Below are 20,193 nucleotides of genomic sequence, written 5' to 3'. Positions count from 1 at the left end.
TTTTTATAATTCTGTGATGTTTCAAAGCTCACTCTGGATTTTAGCACCATACGTCCAGAATGGGGTAAAGTTTATGTCCAAGTTCTATATTCACCTTGTAAAACCTGTTCTCTGAGTAAAATTATCTGCCATCAGTTGACATACAAGAAGCCTAAAATGTCATGTGAACACGCTCTTCAGCCCTGTTTTTCGGAATGGACCCAAATTCTCTGAGCACTTGTATTTTCGTGGTGCAGTTCTGAAGGGAAGAGATACTCTCTCACAGAAGCAAGGCATACAATTACAGAGATCATGAGTAGCTGGAGTAAAACTTAACTACTCTGTTGCCTGTTCAACACTGTAATGTCTGCATGATTCCTGTGCTACTGCATCATTTCTGAAGCTGCTTTTCTTCTTTTCTCTAGACTTTACAAGAAGAACTGTACTAAAAACTGCTTGAGTTACAGTGCAAGATGTAGAAAAGTTTGTCTGCTAGGGACTGTGTAAATTGCCTCACACAGAGCCTTTGTTGAGATCTACAATGTGACCAATGCTGTGTCCAGGTACTACTGTTTTCAGAAGAGTTTGAAAAGAAGGAAGAAATTTCAAAAGGTAAAGTAAATGAATGAATTAATTAATCAATAAGTTAAATTGAAGATATTAGATGAGGCAAGGGATATTTGTAAGTATCAGGAAAGAAGAGAAATAAACAAATATTTGAAAGGTGCAAACATCACAAAAAGAAGTATTAGTTGTGAAGTTCGGTGACCCATAGAATAGTACAACATTTTTTCATGGTTGGAAATGTCTGGGGCAAACACCAGGAAGAAGAGTCCAGCTGAAAAAGTTTTCTTCAGTTTGCAAGCTGGAAAAGAGATCTGACCACCTAAGTAAATGCATTTACCATGTAAGTTAGCAGAAGCATATACTATCAAGCACATCACACAGAGCATGCCTTTCTGTAGTGACAGAAGCACCAGAGGCCAAGGAGTCCTCTGACCTTTACTTCCATCCCCATGAACTTGGCAAAAAGGATTCTTGTCTTTGTCAAGAAGTTACCTAGAGGGCTACCAACTATAGTAAGCGTTACGCATGTAGTCATGTGCTCTTGGCAGAGCAATATGTTTGTCACACAGTCTCACCCATGGAGCGGGGCAAGAAACATAAACACTATCAACTGAGAAGCTGAATGCCAACATTTTGCTGCGTGGAACTGTGGAGGTTACACAGAGAACCTGAGTGATAAATGGGCAGTCAGGAGTCAGAGATGGAAGCAGTCTGCTCCGCATTCTTGACATAGTGCCCAAACTGTACAAGCACCATCTGTAAAATGTGCTCTTTCCTTACCCATGGATACCAGGAGGGGTATAGAAGGGTTTTATATATTTGTATACTTGTATTTATATACAAAGTATATAACTTGCGTAGAGAAAAATGTTAAACGCTGAATCAGGGAGTGCTTTCAAGAGAAGCCAAGTATCTTAGGATCTCTACTATATTAGCACTTGTAAAACTTCTAAAATGTTGGTCCTCAATACTTTCTCACACCTCTAGAATACATGGCACACTAACTTTTGTATAGTATGTTGATGTGACTATTAGGAGAGTACGTATTAGGGTCTAATTAAACCTCAGACCCTATCAGTGAAGCACTTTTATCTGTCACCCTGTTTTTGACTCCATCTTTCTCAGTATAGATTACGTGGTCAGTAGGCAAGGACTGTTTGCCCTGTGATTGCTCAGTGCCTGCTCTGCTAGCTGCACACTGCATGGGTATCATCATCACCTGGAGGAACCTCTTGAGAACAGGCCACTTGTTCCTGTCAAGGTAGGAAGGTGTGAGTGCTGTTTTAATGTGGGAGGCCTCCTCTTCAAATTGGAAAGTTAAATAGCTTCCTGTACACATAATGAATTGCTCAAAGATAAAAGAAATAAGAGATGAGGCCCTCAGCTGGACTGGCTTGCTCTTGGAGATAATACCTCTGTATTAGAATCAGCTTTACTCCTGGAAAAAAGTGTCTAGTCACAGTGCTCACTCACCTGCTATTTAAGCCAGAACTGATTGTACCAACACCTGGTATCTGGCAACACTACTGAATGGTATTGCCTACTTCTTGTTTTAGTTAACATTTTTTCCACAAAACAGAAATGTCAGTGCATTTCCACATTTGGAGTTTAATCACAAAGTGACATCAATTCTAGTTTTCTGCAGGCGTGCCAAAGTAGCCTGTGGTAGACAGGGAGGTGCCATTTCTCCAAGAACTTGGAGCCTGGTGGGGTGCATGGTTAGAATTTATGTGACAAGCAGTAATGTTCTCTCAAAAGCATTGTATTAACTGATTCTATTTCTTGTTGTTTGTAAAACATATACCTAATGATCCACAGTGTTGAAAAACAAATCTTGATTAAGAATATAATGTTGAAAAGAGAAGCATGCTAGCAGTCTTTATAGCAAAACTTGTTTTCTCATATAACCAAGTTTCAGATCAGATGGCAACACAGAGACTCTATAACCTGCAAATTTCACCTTCTGAATTCCTTTAAAAACTGATAAGAGCTACGAGATTTCATATGATTTTTACATTCCCTGTTCAGTTTTTGTACAGGAAAAACTAGGTGAGATCTGCTGCCTAAAAGCTTACAGCACTGGGGAAAAATAAGAAAACTGTTAATTGAAGTGAGGAACACCTTGGGTACCTCAGATCTGAGCAAAGCAATAAACTGTATTGTTATTTTCCCTTTAGAAATTGGAGTACTAGGGCAGTGAAACTAAGTGCGTTGTAAATCCAGGTACCACACCTAGCAGGTGCAAAAGAAAACAAATAAGGTAGCAAGAAAGTTGCAAGCTGACATTTTATTTGCACCTCATTGCAACTTGTTGCCCCATTGGCCCTACAGCTGAGTGGCAGGCAGCAGCAGGTGTACCTTGTTAAGGTGATTTTCCAGAAGGTGAACCCTCTCTGCCTGTATCACTACCAAGGTTCCTTTATTTAAGTCCTAGTCAGAGGAACAGCTAAAATAGGTTTAGTTAGTGTGTGCTGTTCTTGTCTGAGAGAAAGTGAAGGTATTTTTCTGTGTTTTATTCTGCTGTTGTGAGTATAAGTCTTATGCTAATTTTTAATCAGGGAAATGTAGGTAATACTTAAAAAACGTTATTGTTAAGTGATCAGTGTTCTTTTATGATCTGTTACTTGTATCTGAAGGCATTTGTACGCTTAAAGAATGTAATTAAGCCTAACTGCAATGTGTTTGTGTTTTTTCGTTTAAGGTATGTTGTCTATTATTAATATAGAAAACTGCTTACTTCCTAGCATTTGTTTTTAGGACTAAATTCTGCAAATCAACCACAATGATAATTAAAAATGAACTTGTTTATTTTTTCTTTAAAAAGCATGCTGAGTATCTTACTATTGTTATTAATCATAAAGTATTGCTCAGACCAAGGATGTGGTCCATATGTAAATGTTGCTGCTTAAAGAATTAATAGTAGGAAAAAAATATATACAACTGAAGCAGTGAAGATCTCCATCTGTAAAACCAAGCAGTTAGTATGCACATAGCTTACAATAAATAAAATAGCTGAGTATTTTCTGGTAGTCTGGATTCATAAATACTTGCTTATGATTTTCCTCTTTACACTACAGGATTGTACATGCAGTGTATCTTACATTAAATGCTAATGAAGCATGTTGCTGTATTAGAGGAAAATAAATATTTGATAAAAGAAATAGCAAGGAATTGTTTAAACCATTTTTTATGTATCTAAAGGGAAAATGGGGAGTTAAGTTCCTAGGGAAACTGCTATTAATTTGTTTTGTTTTGTGATCCTTAGTCTGAGTAAAAAGATGCAATAGAATGAAACTAAAATCTACAGGTACCCGAAGCTGCAGGAGGTATCTTGAGAAAATAGCTGTTGCTGGTTGCTGTTAAACAGAAGTTTTGATCCTATGGGATCAAGAGGAAGCATATGCTACAAATATGGTCAGAAGTAATAATTAGGGAAGTTATGTGCATTTCTATTGTTGTTGTTTTTTTTTTATATGTAATGTTCTATGTTAAATATATAATTTCAAATAAACTGGGATGAGGGGTAAAGATGCTTACTGCTCCCTTTAAGATGATAGGTAACTATTAGTCTGGAGGGGGGATTTCAGTTTAACTCCTTTATTCCTTACCCTCCCACTACCCCTTGGCATGGTTACAGATCATAGAATGGTTTGGGTTGGAAGGGATATTTAAGATCATTTAGTTCCAACCCCCTTGTTATAGGGAGGGACACCTCGGTCTAGAACAGGTTGCTCACAACCCTATCCATCTTATCTCGGATGTTGCATTTAAGAATGAGTAGGAAGATTTCAAAATGTATTTCCCACCCCTTCCAAATCTGCAGCATTTCTAGTTCCCTGGAGAACCAAATGTTGTAGTTGAAGGCTGCTGTCGTGGCTGGTGTGAGGACCAAGGATTTTCACATCCCTTGATAGCCAAGCTTTGAGCTCTCTGCTCAGTGAACAGGATGGCACGAAGGATGTGTGCCCATTGTTTTGACTATTGCATCTTGTCCTTGTTCTTTTCAGACACTTTGCAAGAGTGGGGAATTGATAATGTCTTCAGAACGTGGTGCTAGCAAACGGCATCACAACCCAGTGGACAGTATATGCAGGAAGATCAAATCAATCCAAATGATGGATCAAGTCTCTAACCCTGCTTTGCAAATACCAAAATTTCAGTCTCGCAACTTTGACAGTCCGCAGTGCAATATCAAAAAAAATCTAGAAGAAATACTGAAGAAAAGAACTTTCAGAAGTCGTAATAGTGCCAGTCCCCCCTTCTTCAGTCCCAGCAGTGACAGCGTTTTCTCTGCAGACTTGCAGTTGCTGTCACCTTGTTCCAGACGTATCTCAGACTGCAGCTCTGCGGATGCTACATACTCTGTCATTGAAAGGGAAGAGAGGACCAGCAACACATGGTTGCCAGTATGTTCCATGGACAGCTGTTCTCCACCTTACTTCACATCCAGAGAGGAGAATGCCCAAAACCAGCGGTGTGCTTTAGCAAGCATTGAATCTGAAGATGTGCACCGCGAACAGAAATACATGACATCCAGTCCGCATTTACTGTTGTTTGCATCTGATAAAAAGTTGGAAAGTCCTGCGATCCAGCCCCCTGTACCAAAGAGATTATCTCTGAGTGAAAGAGGTAAAAGTTCTGGAAACAAAAGCTTCTGAGTATATAAACTTGAACAGATTAACTTCTTTACTCTTTAAATGGGTAACAATATGTTTTAGGATAAGTCTAACCTGATAAGTCTGTTAAAAAGCTGAACAAAATCTCAATTTTTCCCTGAGAAATGTGAATCTCAATGTAAAACATGAATAAAAAATACTTCTTCAGACTTGCTGATTCCTTGTTGAGGAAAGGGGGCTTTAGCTATCTGTGTAGTCCACCTTTAATATAAAAAGATCAAAGTATACACATGGACTTTTTAATTCTTATTATTGAAGCTTTGGGCTTGTTTTCTCAACCTGACCAAGATATGGGAAGATTGGAAGGGAAGAAATAGATACCTGGCTTCATAACGTGTTCTATTTACGTAATATTTGCCTCAAGCAAAGGAAAAGCTAGAGTTCCCAAACATGCATGTATAGAAGTAGGCATGTAGGCTGGTTCCCAAATTCAAGTCCTCAGCTATTATCAGTTTTCCTGCTGTTATTTCTTCTTCTTTTTTTTTTTTTTTGTCACCTGAAAAAATGCATTGTCCAAGCTGTGGTATGCTGTGCAGCCTTATGCTATTGCAGAAACAATACTGCAGTTAGAAGGCATCGTGCATGGAAGTAACTATGAGCAAATGAAGATGGATAATGACAAATTTATTCTTCACAGGACAGAAGCAGTCACGGGGCTGCAAAACTGATGACATGTATGATGTGAGCTTGATCTGTGAAGAAGACTTACTGACCACCATATTTCACGCGTGTGACATACAACGTACAGGTTTGGTGCTTTTTGTTGCTGTTTTTCCAGCTTTCAGTCAACACGTTTTCAAAACTAAGATCATGTTACAGCTTGGGGCATGGTGATCTGTGGTATGTTTAGAAAGAATAGCTGCCTTAGCTAGGTGGCTGTACATGTGGCACATCATATGATCATGTCTCTTTATGATGCATCCCTTTCCTTCTCCCCTCATTTCTCCTCCTCCCCAGATAACTTTTGCTGTACAGAAGTGCAGAGCAAGTAGAGGAGCAAGCATTTCTGACAATCAGCCATATTGGAGATGATCTCTTATTTCTTAGAGTTTTTCCCGTTAGGAACGAACTCTGTGAAGCTTCAGAGCAGCAGGTTATTCTTCCAAGTTCCATCTCAAACATGACTAACATTGTTAGGCAGAAAAGTCCAGCAGAGTAAGATGTCACATGTTTTTCTCAATTTGATGAGTGGCCTGAATGCAGTAACACAGTAAATAAGGCATGTTTGTTGTTCTTAAACTGATTTCCACAAATTTAGTGACTTTCATGCTTCTGCATTAGGGGAAGAAAGACAGAAAAGCCACCACCACCACCAACAACAGAAAAAGCGTTTCATTTGAGCTGTAGTGATTGATTGCCTGTCTACAGCTCTAGAGGACAATTTTGTGTTCACTATGGCAGATCAGTAATTGCAACTTTTTTTCATTAGCCTACTAGTCTTCACAATCTGGTACATGGTCCCATGTATCTATTTCAGGAAAAGTAGCAGTTTCCAAGATAGTTGATTATTTGAGACACACAACAAGTCGAGGACTAGAAGACAGTGGTCTTGAAGAGCTGTGCAACATGCTTGACCCAGATCAGAAAGATGTCTCTGTGGACCTTGAAACCTATCATGCCATCATGAAAGAGTGGATTGAAGACTGTAAGAGGAAGTGGTAAGAGCTTCTTATCAATTTATCTCAAATATTTTGTGGAAAGTTTTCCTGTGGTTTGTACTTCCTGTACTTTGGAACATGCTCATGATGTCCAGTCATGACCATGAGGTGGTGTTTGGCTGAAAACTTTATGTATTACAATTTGGTAAGCAAGATCAACAAGCGCCTCTTTTGTACTCTTGGATGTGACTCTTGATGCTTCTGTATTTCAGGGATGGTAGTGCTGCTGAGGAACCAACAGCAAGCATAGAAGACCAAGAGTTTAAAGTACATAGAAACACCTTTGAAGGTGCAGACCACTTTATTCTAATATTATTCAGGAAAGTACTGTGTCTCTATTCCATAACCAAAAACAAATCTTTTTCAGTAAAAAAGGCACCGCTTTGGATGAATGTTACATCAGGAAGCTTGGAGGCATTTGGGGGTGATGTGTCCAAAGGAGACATGTAAGTCTGTTAAAGCAATTCTTTTGCAGAACTTAGTACTCTTATCTTTTGGATTACTTAAGAGCAATTCCTAGAACCACTGAAGCTGATGGTTTCAGAAAACTATTTTGGTGGAAATCCTGATGCTCTTGATAGTGCCGCATTCTTCCTCACAGCTTCTACTCAAAGTGAAAAACAGTAGTAATTTTCCCCACTGGTATCTTAGTCCTTTTGTATCTGTCTGCCTTTTTAATTTCCTGTGGTCAAAGTTTTTCTGAGAGGGGAAAATTATGGTTTTTGTTTTTTGTCTTAAACTCTCCCTTCCTCTTTCCTAATTATTTTTTTTTCCAAGTTCTTAGGTACATGATAATAGAATAGTGTTATCTCCTGAAAAATCTGATCATTAGTTTTGCTTAGGTTATTTCTTTATTAATAATCATGACTCAGGTTTGGATTAAGTTGATATTGATGTACTTAACACTGGAATTTTTAAAGATCACTTTTTGCACTTTGTGTAGTCACAAATCTTCAGATCTACTTTCTGACACTTCTCATTTTTAGGATCTCAGAAAAGTGGTCCTTGTTCAAGTTTCAGTTGAAAGTGTAGTTGCAGGGTGGTTTTGGGAAAGTGAAAGGACTCGTTACTCAAGGAGTTGGAAGTATCAGCTAGAGCCTAAGAGTGGGTAAAAGTAAAGGCTGAAGTAAAGTAAAAGATAAAAATAAAGGCTGAAGGTGCTGTCTTGCAGGCATAGGGATGTGACACTCACCTGGTGGCATACTTTCATCGTAGGGAGTAAAAAACAATTCTTAAAGATAAAATATTTGCCTAGTGCTAGTGTATGTGGAGTTTTAGAACTTACCTATGATTTGATATTTTGGATTTTGACTGCAAATGGCTGTTCACTGCAAGCATTGATAGTCCTTTACAGGCAGTCATCTTGCCCCTCTAATTGCTACCACTCAGCTTCAGGATTAAAAAAAAAAAAAAGTTAGTCAGTCACTTGACTTTGGTTGTTTGTTTTTTTTTTTTTCTTTTTCTCTGGTTTTGGTACTGAAACAGGGAGACATCTGACTTGATAACCTGTGTCGCAGACCTGCAGTACAACAACCTGAAGCTCCAGGAAGAGAACAACAAACTGAAGCTTACCCTGGAAGCTGTGGATGAGACCAACAACAAATTACTGGCAGATAACGAGAATTTATGCCAACAAATAAAAAGGTGGGAGACCCTGGCACCATCTGTTCTACTGTGTAGTGTAATGTGGGTGGATCTATATTCTACCAAGTAGTCCAGCCTTGCTTTGTGCTTGCGGCCTCACTAGTGCTTCTTGCCAGCAACTTTCTTGGCTTCATATTGTGTTTGTGAGGCTTAATCCTCTTGCCTGATTGTTCTGCTCTGTACCTCCTGGTTCTTATTACAGCAGTTACTCATTTTTTAGCCTGGTTCTTGCAAGCTGACTTGCATCTAGGCAAAATTTTAGAGTAAATATAAATAAACTTGAAGGGAAAATAAAAACTGAGGTGATGGGGTGAAAGTCTTAATATTACCAAGGCAAGAGTTATGCCCTGTAAAGTTTCCAGTTCTGTGCTCCATTTTGGGGGGGAACTATTCATTTTGCTTACTGCCAAGCAGGGAGGAAATAACTGCGTAAGAGCTATTCTGCTAGTTTCCTGAGGAACTGAAGTATGTTGTCCCACTAGCAAGTATTGCTGCAGCCAAGGGAACCATCAATGCCATGAATATAGGGCTTTTTTTACAGTGAGTTCATAATGTTCATCTTAGCCAATTAATTCAAATGTGATGTAGTTATGTCAACTGGCAAAACATTCCCAGCATCTTCTGGGGATATTAAGGCAACAGGCCTGCAGCAGTGCTGGTGTGGGATGTGTGCCCTCATGTCAGACTGTGTGCTTTGTGATGCTGCACGGGCTCAGAGCGAGGCAGAAAAAGGGCCTTGCCACACTGACTAAATGTATATAGGTTAGGGTATCAGGCTGAGAAAATAACGTGATACAAAGCTTATCCTTGAAAACTGAATTGAAATGGCTTTCTTAACTGCTATTGATGCAGTGTTGAAGATTAATTTTCTTGCTCAGGTTAATCTGGTAGTTGACTACAGTAAGCTAGATTGGTAGGTGGATGCAAACAAAAGCGTACTGTCTTTAGTGCTATGCCTGCTTGGGCTCTCATCCCCTATTGCAAGTGTGGAAGAGATGTGATAAAGTGGGTAATGAATCTGTGAGCCTTTACTTAAAGCAGAGCCTGTAACTTTTGTTAAGTATCTGTGCCAAAGAATAAGTCCCAATCAGCTTCTAAAAATACAGTGTTCTTAGTATGTCAGCCCTATCTGATGACCATGTGTAACTTGCTGAAGTTTTCTTGGATTTATTTCCCTCCAAACAGCATCCAACATTCTGTGCTGAAAGCCAAATCACTGGAAGAAGAACTAGAAGAAGCAAAGAACAACCTGAACCTTTTGGAAGCGAAGGGGCAGAAGATGCTTTGTCAGAATAAACAGCTGGTAGGTGCTTTTACTTCTCAGGTTGTGTTGCACAGTTTCTCATGCCATCTGTAGCACTGCCATTACCATTCAGACCATAAAAACTCAGTAATATGGCTTTCCCTATGTCAGTAGGTACTGAGGCATTTAAATATGTTCAAAATGTAGTTTCACAGTATTAGGGAAAACACTGTGAAGTTTTGTATGGAACTAACATAAACTGCAAAACTGTAAAGATTTAAAAGGGTCAGCCTACCATGGAAGTTGACATTAAGAACTGTTTTTAATGATAACCATACTGCCGTCATTAAGCTCCATCTAATTTAATGTTGGCAGTGTTCTGCCAGAAGTTTAGGTGTTGTGCATTACTTCTTTTTTTAAAGAACCATCAGAGCAGGAGGCTCTGTTCAGATGCACGCACAAAGGAGCTGTTTTTCCAAAGTCATCAGTGGGCTCTTGGAATTATCAATGTGAGCTGGTAGCAATAGCAAGGGCCCAGTTGACATCTGTCTATTCTGATTCTGACAGCCAGGAGCCAGACAGCATCCCTTATACAGCACAAGAAGCCCACATGAAGGCATCTGAATTGCACACTAGATGTCTGAGTGGCAAAGCCCACGTAATTGTAAGATATGTAAAGCAGCACAGTAAAGATGTTGATGCTGCAGCAGTTCTAGCAGGTGCTGCTAGATGCCAGAGCAGTCTAGCTGAAGACCATATTTCTGTGTTGCTGCCATGCACAATGTTCAGTGACATCTGTCTTGCTGCATGGGGGTAGCTGTAAAATTCCACAGCTGTGTGCTGCTGATGGGGCACAGTATTCAGATGGGCATTTACATGAAAGCAAAAAAAGCTCTTCCATACAGAGCAGCTATTCTGCTCCACTGTGCATGCGTGTTTTTTTTTTTTTTTCTGATTTGGTTTATACAGTCTTTTCCTTGTGAAAAGGAGATAAAATGAGAGGGAGAAATATGAGAAGTTCTGTAGTTCTGCTTGCAAGATGCTTAGTTATTGTCTCCTGAGCTGTGGAGGCACTGAGTAGGACACTACTATTCTTCTTCCTCTGAAATGGAGGGCAGTGATGGAGAAATATAATGTGACACACAAGGTTTTCAGACTTGTCTGAAACATGAGCATAACTACCCTTGCTCTCTCTGACCTTGAATCCCTTCCTCCTGTCATCTAATGGTCTAAGTTTTATTCTGATTCGAACTGTTGGCGTCACACTCTGAGTTTAGCTAGTGTAGAAGCTGCATAGGTTTCTGCACTCTCTGTTTTTCTCTCTGAGACAAAGGAATGCAAAGTAACAGCTTTGTACTGGGCCTCATGTGTTTGTGCTCCAATGCTTTTGCTTAGTTTGGCTTTGCATTTTGAACTTTATGTACAAAAAATGACTGTTCTGTTTCTGTGGCTTTTTTTTTTTTTCTATTAATCAGGAAAAAGAAAATCAATCTCTTCTCATCAAAATAGCTTCTCTTCAAGAAGAGGTAAAATAAATAATGACCTTGCAAGTACATGTTCTTGTCTAGCTAAATGCTTGTTAGTAATAAATTGTTTGTGGGACTTTGAAGCCTGACATGCTAATTGGATTGTCAAGATATCTCATGTTTAACAACAATGACTTGCTGTAATGCTCCTTATCTTGAAATTGTACTATGCTTCAGACTTTCCACTGGCTGGACAAGCAAGAGTATGAGGTGGGAAGCATGAAGGGATGGGATCAAAGCAGCTTTTGAATTTATTTTTCAAATTCAAAGCTTTAGAAACAAACTTCAACTAAGCTTAATTTGTACAGCTGTGAATACACTAACTCTATATCAAAACAACCTCCAATTAACACTTCTTGATTGATATTCACTTCTATAACCCTTCTGTAAGATCCAAAGGAGGAGTTCTTTATGGAGCTGTAGTTCTAAAGAAATATGGTGGCTGGGAATTCCACTCCCAGATCTGTCCTTGGCCCATAATGGATCTGCAGGAGGCTAATGGAGCTCTCTATAGGCTGTTTATTTGTTGAGCTTTTTTTGTGTCTGCTCCTTTTCAGAGGAGAGTTATTAATTCTTACTTATTTAAGTAAATATTCTATACAGAAGTCTTCATCAGATGATAAAATTTTAATACTCGCTTACAGACTGTACTTGTATGGTATTTAAAGTGAGATTATGGAAACAGATCGTAAAAAATAATCTAAAAATGTGGTTTTTAGGAATCTATCATTATGCCAAAATATAGAATCATAGAATCACCAAGGTTGGAAAAGACCCACAGGATCACCCAGTCCAACCATCCACTGATTACCAATAGTTCTCACTAAGTATATAGTGTGTGTAGTGTACTATCTACTACACTTATTTACTATATACTTATGTACTATATAGTAGTTATTGTTCACTGCGTGCTTGCTGTGTTGAGATTAGTCTTTCTCAAATACTAGTATGTCTCAATAGCCCTTGATTAACAGCATGTTTCTGTTCTTACACTCATGGTGGGCCTGAAAAGCTGATGTTTTCTGGCATTTTGTCCTTCAGTTCAAACAGGGGTTTGGGGGAACTGGAAAATAGAAACTATTCCAGTAGGGCGAGCTTAGCTCATGTAGATGAGAAATAAACTGCTTTGAACTGAATTGGAGATGCTGGTGTCATCAAGTTAACTTCACCCTTACAATTTTGCTTTCTGACTAAAAGCTTGTCTACAGTGAATATATGCCTTAAGATAGAGGTTGTTACCCTAAACATTCATATTTTTTTGCCTTTAACTTATAGGACTTGCTGAAGGGGGGGGGGGGGGGGGGGAACAAAAAACCACACAAATAAGCAAAAAACTACAGTGCAATTCCTATTGTCCAACATGTTTGCAACCTCAGACCTTTATTTTGATAGGTGTAGAAGCATGAGAGAAAGTAGGAGAATAAAGTTTGTATGTGCATAAATGCTGTTACTGCTTTAGAGTAGGCAGTATCTTGGGGGTGGATGTGTTATTATTCCTCGTTTCTTCAAAGAGAAGCTGTCAATCTGTTCAGCTGTGCCTAAACATTCTCTATTTTGTTCAGAACATTAGGAATAGCATGGACACTGATGGACTTCAAAAGAAGATTTTGGATCTCTCCAAAAATGTGGCAGAGCTTCAAGTAAGAGTTTCAGGAGACATGAGAAGTTAGACGATGGTTTAGTCAGGTCTACTGTGTTCTCTGAAAGGTAGACAACCCTGAACTTGTGTATATTAAAGAAATGCAGCGTGATCCTTATTTGGCCAGTTTGACAGCTTTGACAAAGGAAATTGCTGTCTGGAGGCTAAAAACTGGGCAATATAGGCAAACCACATTTTTATTTCATCCCTCAAAGTTAGACTTTCAGAAAACCCTTTCTTCACTGTTTGAGGAGATGCATTAGGAAGTTGCACTCTGGTTAATGTTGCTGACACTGCTGGCCCACACAGGCAAGAAAAGAGAAGGGCTGATTGAGACCTGAGAACACTTTTAATTGGGTGCGAGATTTGAATTTTGAGATATAACATACCAGGTAAGAGTAGAATTGTGTTATAGTTCATGCTGGTGACTTTGTTCTCTCTACTCTTCAGATGCAGGTACATATCTATGAGAGCACTGTGGTGAATAAAGAGGCAAGCTTAATCCAGGTTAGTTGCTTTTGTTGATGCCTTGAAAATACTGAGATGGGATGCTTTATGAAAAGGCAAGGCTGTGGTCTTTGCTATAGTGCTTTGATTTCTAGTGTTCTCACATGACAGAACCTGATCCTATAAATGTCTTCAAAGTAGGCGAGATCTGCTTTAGAACCTGATAATGAGTCAGCATAACTAAAGGTTGCTGGAATTTGCTGTTCCTTATTAAAATATATATATATATCAGAATCTTTTAAGACAAACTTCCAAACTTCAGAAAAAGTGCAAAGACTTCTGAAAGCTACTTCCTTCACTAGACAGTAAAAGAATGTACCTGCAAATGATCTTTCTCCATCATCTGATTAGCTTTAAATGACTTAATTTTGTGTCAAAATAGCGATCCAGAACTCAGTGTAAAAGAAAATCTGTTTTCTCCATATTGAGATCTGTATGCTGCAGGAAAGCCTAGTTAACTACTTCTGTGATGATTTTTGTACTTGCGCACTTGTGATGTATTTTGTACTTAAATACAAAAACGTAAGACCACATGCAGGTTTTGGCATAGTGAATTGTGCAAAGTGCTTTCTGGGTTAATGAAGTTTCCATTTAGCTGAAGATGCTCTAAATCAGCTGATGAAATACTTGACTATCAGTTCACTACAAAAAATGTGTGGTTTGAATTCAAATAGTGACAAGACAGAATCAGACTGTGATCTAGCTGATAACTTTTAGCTGACAAGGTGTTCTTCTCACCCTCACTTCTGCTCCCAGAAGCAGCTTAATAGCTTGTACTTCCTCCTATTTGAACAATTTTAAACTTCCACGGGCTATGTATTCTTCTTTTCAATGTTTTAGTCCGTTGTCAAGAAGGGAATATTAAATGCTGAATACTAGAGTGTGTATTTCTGCAGGTCAGGGTGATTGGTTTGCATCAACTTGAGGAAATTAGTGTAGAAAATTTGAAACCAGCAAATAGCTGGCTTTAGGATCAGTGGGACGAGGGTTTACCTCAAAGGTATTGTTATTAAAAAGCAAAACAACAACAACAAAAACATAGCTCTGTGTCCAAAGAGAAGTAGTTTCATCAGTTTGATTAAATAGTTTCAGCTCACTGAAAACAAGTGAGAAGAGAAGATAGAGGTCATTAAAGGGATGAGAGGAGACAGCTCTTTACTTCAAGTTCTTATTTTCTCCAGGAAATGTTTCAGTTGTATGTGTAGCACATAATGCAACTGAAGCCCAGTGCATAACCCTAAGAAAGCTTCTAATTCTACCAAGTCAGTAGTGTTGTGAGGGTTGATGTGTTCTCTGTCAGACCTTTCACTAGACACTGTTTAATTTACAAAGCCCCCCATGCTCTTTCCCTGTAATCATGAAAGCTAACGAGAATAAACATCTTGGAGAACACAAGTAAATTTAAGGATCAGTCAGATTTTCAACTAGAAGTAGAATGCTGATACAGCAACCAGATAACTGATAAGTTAAAACATAGCACCTAGAAAGCATTTTCTATGTCCTTAATTCCAGGACTTTGGGAAAAGATCTACCAAATGCTTCCTATTGGCCAGTAGGCCAGGCATTCTTCTGCAGCTTGCATCTGTGGTGTAATATTGAGTATGCTTTGTAACTAAAATAATACTACAAAATAGATAGCTACAACTATAGCTCAGTGTGCTAATTATCGGGTTGTATGCTTTAAAGCTTTTCTCCACATTCTTTGCAGAAGGAGCATGACATCAAAGAACTGAAAGTAACCATTGTGGAGTGTACCTCGATTATAGAGGTATGGGAATAAGCATAGTTACTGTCTAATTGGGTGAAAATGTGCATATCCTGTGCTGCCTCTGCATGCCAGACTAACTCTCTAACTAGGTCTGATAAATATATTTTAGACTTTGCGGGCAGAGAAGAGTAAACTACTGGAGGACATGCGGCACATGCAGCAAGAGTTGATCGCGTGAGTACTGAGAGAGAGTCCCAGGAAAAATAGTTCATGAAAAATCAAAAAGGACTGATTCTTATTTTTATTTTCTCCATTTCCTTTTAGAAATGGTTTGAGCTTCCCATTGATGAGTAAAGTTAATGGCAGTATTCCTGAAGAGATGAATTCACTGGACTGTGAACTGGAGCTTGCTCAGTCTTCTGAGGTGTGAATCAGATCCTATTGAATCTTATCCCAGTTGTCTTGCATCAGTAAATTAAAAAAAAAAAAAAAAAAAAGCTCATTCTCTGCAGATTGTTAGATAATCCCGGAGTTAGGATTCATTAGTCCTTGCACATAAGCATAGAATGTGAGGGTTAGAGTGTTGTTTTAAGTATGTCAGAGAAAGCCCGGATAAAAGCAGAGCAAACACTTGCTGATGTGTATCTGAAAGAGCTTTGGTCACTTATTTATCTGGCAGAAGAAGAGACTGACAGGAGATGAGTCATCAAACATTTAACAGGCTAATGAAGAAAGTAAATACTGCCTACACTGGACACAAACAGTGAGTTTTGCATTGCGGGAGGACAGATGTTTCTTGAAATTTAGTGTAGAGAAGAAGAAGACTAAGCACCAAAGTAAACAGCTGAGAAGGTTGTAGTCTTCATTTAATTTATTCTTTAGAAACTGATGAGCATCTATTTGCAGGTAGCGTTCCTTTGCATCTCAATAGGAAAGATGTTCCTCACATCTGGAAGTCCTGTCCAGCTGTTTTTTTCTGAAGTCTTTTGATAGTAACTTGGAAGAGAGTGTGAGAAGCATTCTTCTGATAAGTGAGGCACAAGCTGGTGGATCTTAGTGGTGCAGCTGTGCCTGTTGGGTTGGAGTTGTAGTGTTGCCTATGTCTTCTGCAGTTAATTTCTATGAGCAGCACTTTGGTCATGCACACTGGAAGTTTAATCTCTGATTCTTGTAGTTTTTCAGTACTCTGGTGGAGAACTGCTGCACCAGCAGTCTAGTTTTATGTTGTGGTTTTGGTTTCAGCTATTCTGTGCCCACTTCCCTAAAAGCACTTCATGGAGTCCTATCCTTCCTTGCAGTGTTGTTTTCTCTTCAGATGCAAGTTATTCAGTAGTGCTGATAACGAATGCCTTATTGCAGTGCTTTTATTTTTTAATTATTTCCCTGCAAGTCTTCACTATAACTTTGCTACTTGTTTTTGTGGTTGCTGCATTTTTCAAGAGGTAGGTAGCATTTGAGGGAGAAGATCCTGTGAAGGACTGAAAATGCAGGTCCAGGAGTGAGAGGTATATTTGGTATACCTCGGATTCAAAAGTAATGTCCTGCTACCTATTGCAACTCTACACAGCAGCAGCAAGTTGTTGTGTTTACCTCTCAAGTACTGAATGAGATACAACTCCACCTAATGACCTGTAAAGAAAGTAGGAGTTCTTGCTTTTACTTCACTTGGTAAAACCTACTCTGAATAAGAGGAAAACAAGTATTGACTTCTTGCCTACTTCTGACTTGAAACTTATATTGGATCATTCAAGAGCTTGGCTTGCTTGCTTTTTTTCTTTTACTAAATCTCCAGGACATAATGTGTTTGAAAAGCTTTTGCAGGCTTCAAGTTTCAGTAGCTCTGACCTTCTGGTAAATACAATGCTAGGATACTTCAGAGAAATCTAAATGTCACTGATGCTGGTTTGTAATAAGGATGTCAAAATAAGCTAGCTGGCTCTTCTGTGTCTTCAAAGATTACCAAGACTGAATGGATGTCCCTGGATGAAACACTGGACCGTGAAGTATTATTCTTACTTCAGGGACCTGAATATGCGGGAGAAAAGTTTAAGGCTGTCATGCAAAACCTGGTCAGTGATCTATCTTATGTGAGTAAGGTTGTGGTCTGTTGTCAGTCTTTTAATTACAACCCGTTCAAACATTATTAATCAGCTCATATTCACTCTCTTTACAAAAAGTAAATGCAAGCAACTTACTTGGATGTAGAGTTGGGGCACTTCTAACAATATTATTTGGTATATACTATTCCACTGCTTATTAATTGGGTAATGATGCATTAGACTAGCAGTTGGATTTTTTTTTTTTTTTTAATCTTTATTTTCAGCAAGAAGAAGCTTCTGCAGCAGAAGAGCTTGTCAAGACTTCTTTAGAGCGGGTAGAAGATCCTGATGTGAATGTGCAGCAGGCCTGGGAGAGAAAACTTGTGGTAACGTTTTTTTAATGCTATTTTCTGTCAGACTTGCCTAAAGTTTTCTGTACGGCCCCAGTATATCTTACTGTTGCATCCTATATGTGTTATTAGAGGTATGGCAGACCATTTATGGGTCAGATATGGTATATAGGGAAAAGTATATTTTGTTCTAACTCTTAGGGAGCAAGGGGAGGGGAAAGAACAACTTTTTACTCAACTGTTGGGCTTTTCCTGACTTGTCTTGTATGACACATCTCTTTGGTAACTCTATGCTTGAAGGAAAGGGTAGATGAAGCGAGTAGGTTTGAAGTCAGATGACAGCACAGTCTAGTGTGAGCTATGAAGCTTTTCTGTCCATTGTTTGGAACTTCTGTGTTTCTAAAACACCAGTTTTCTCTTTTTGCTCTATTTGACTACAAGGTTCCTCCACCAGGAGGAGGAAGAAGGCAGGCTTTTTAACCAGATTCTCTTTTAAAAAGCAAAATGTTCAGCTATTACTGGATGTGCATCAGAAAAGGTTTCTACAGAAATATAAGACAATCATAGAATCATGGAATAGTTTGGGTTGGAAGGAACCTTAAAGCACAGTCAGTTCCTGCCATGGACAGGGCTGCCACCCATTGGCTCAGGCTGCCCAAGGCCCCAACCAGCCTGGCCTTGAGTGTCTCCAGGGACGGGGCATAATGTATACTTACTATTACTCTCATTTTCTCTTAAGACTTGAGGGTATAGAATCAAAGTAACTGTGGCAAGAACTTCTCCCTTTGTTAGCAACAGTCTGCAGATACTGCTCAACCCTCTTGCTCTTGTTCTCTCCCTGACTTCTCCCCTGGTTTTCCACATAACAGTGGTTTCTCAGATGGCCATCATACTGGATGTAGGTTTTTTTCCTCTAATCTGTTAAGAACTCTTCTACATGCTCATCCATTGTACTGTGTATTAATGCTATATATAATCTTTTTATTTCTTAAGTAGATGCAAAACCTCTATTTAGCCTACTTCGGTAATAACAGGTAACACCACAAAACATGCTGCTTTAAGCTGTTAGCTTTTAAGCAGAAAGATACTCCTTTTTCTTTCCTCCAGTGTTGCAAAATATTATAGCTATCCCCTCCATCCTTTCTTGGGCAGGAGGAAACAATTGTTAGAGTCACCCAGCCTTCCTGCACTGCTGTAGGATTTTGGTCTTGAAAAACTTCCTCCTGCAATATTTCTCAGCTGAAAGATGCATGTTGATTTACCTTTCATGACACAGTTGTATTCCCATTAAGCATGTAGAGCTGAGAACTTTTGTTTTAAATGTTGATCTGTTCTGGCTCACCGAGTTTTATACAATTAGAAACTAGAGTAGCAGAGGTTCAAGAAATAGCAGGATGCTTTAAAAATAGGTCTCCCATCCTCAGGGTTCTGGAAGCATGGAATGACTTCATGTCAAGCATATTGTCTTCACTTAGAATGCAGTGGATGTGTGTGAAATATGGTACAGGGAGCTGAACAATAGAAGATGCAAGGAAAAAAGCACTCTTTTTAGTCTTACAGGCAGCTTTTGTGGAAAGTTGGTGAGGTTTTTGGAAACTGGGACCAGCCACTGTCACTTTAAGCTTAAACACTTTTTTTTTACCCCCTATCTTCTGTAAAATACATTATGTGTATGCTTTGCTGGAATGCTTTAAATTGTTACAAACAAGTAAATTTCAAATATATCTGCGTTTGTATGTGTGTTTAAGCATATATACATGATGACAGTAAACAGTTTTTGCCTCATTCCTGCTGGAAGATAGGGCATGTGTACAGCATAACAGTCTTGATATAAGTCTCTGCCACTTATGTGTCAAGCTGTGGTATTTCTAACAGCAAGTGCTGCCTGCTTTGGCTGAGGAACTTATCTTCAGGATGTGGGCATTTGCTCGTGGCCATGTCCCATGTCACTCCAGTAAACTGATCTAATGAAAATGCTCAGGCTTTTTTAGTTCTGCAGTGTGGTACGTTATGCGCTGCTTTTCTTTTGTTTGAAGCTTGTGAACAATGTTAAACTCTAATGTGGCCCACATCTGTGGGATCAATGTTTGTTCCCTTTGAACCAGTGTAAGCAAATATGGCTTCCATGTTAAGCATTCTTTAAAGTCAGAGGCCTCCATTTTTTTGCGGTAGCGGATGAACAATGTCAGAGAAAGAGGACTGAGTTCTTCTTGATATTTTATCCTGCATCACCTAATTCAGGGTTCTAGTTTACCCTGTGTATCTGCTCTTCCTCTAAACACGTGGCAATTCAATCTCAAAATTCCACAGGTTCTCAAGCAGGAGTTAGGAGAGAAAAAACACCTTTGGATCCAAAAACTCAATCTCTTGGAAAAACACAAAGAATCTCTAGATAAGGATTTTATTCGAATGGCAAGCAACCTGAGGAGAACCAAAACAGAGCAACTTCACTTAAGGAAAGAGCTCTCTGCCAGGTACCCCTTAAAAAATAATGTATTTCATTTGTATTAAGTGTATTAAAGTTTACTGAATTCTGAAAGCATTTTTATTTTCCCCCATGGGTTTTTGGAGAATGGATCTGGTTTTAGTATAACATTACAGCATGTAAGAGTTCAGGTTTGTGTATGAAGTAATTTACGATCTTGAATTCTTACTTG

General features: G+C 38.9%; 1 protein-coding gene across 1 annotated transcript in view; it reads left to right on the top strand.

The window, feature by feature from the left end:
* Nucleotides 1–4,580: 4,580 nt before the first annotated feature.
* Nucleotides 4,581–20,193, top strand: part of IRAG2 (inositol 1,4,5-triphosphate receptor associated 2) — a gene marked incomplete at both ends in the record, with an annotated part of 36,663 nt that continues 21,050 nt past the window's right edge. The window contains 16 exons of the mRNA XM_079549181.1: nt 4,581–5,175; nt 5,860–5,970; nt 6,700–6,880; nt 7,093–7,169; nt 7,248–7,326; nt 8,366–8,524; nt 9,710–9,827; nt 11,243–11,293; nt 12,856–12,933; nt 13,383–13,439; nt 15,148–15,207; nt 15,317–15,381; nt 15,472–15,571; nt 17,103–17,234; nt 17,471–17,572; nt 19,847–20,010. Coding sequence (XP_079405307.1) covers nt 4,581–5,175; nt 5,860–5,970; nt 6,700–6,880; nt 7,093–7,169; nt 7,248–7,326; nt 8,366–8,524; nt 9,710–9,827; nt 11,243–11,293; nt 12,856–12,933; nt 13,383–13,439; nt 15,148–15,207; nt 15,317–15,381; nt 15,472–15,571; nt 17,103–17,234; nt 17,471–17,572; nt 19,847–20,010 — 2,129 coding nt within the window. The remainder of the gene's footprint in view (nt 5,176–5,859; nt 5,971–6,699; nt 6,881–7,092; nt 7,170–7,247; nt 7,327–8,365; nt 8,525–9,709; nt 9,828–11,242; nt 11,294–12,855; nt 12,934–13,382; nt 13,440–15,147; nt 15,208–15,316; nt 15,382–15,471; nt 15,572–17,102; nt 17,235–17,470; nt 17,573–19,846; nt 20,011–20,193) is intronic.

This window comes from Tetrao urogallus (assembly GCF_951394365.1).
Source record: "Tetrao urogallus genome assembly, chromosome: 1".
NCBI lineage: Eukaryota > Metazoa > Chordata > Aves > Galliformes > Phasianidae > Tetrao > Tetrao urogallus.
The sequence above is the reverse complement of the archived record's forward strand: the minus strand, read 5'-3'. Positions and strand labels throughout refer to the sequence as shown.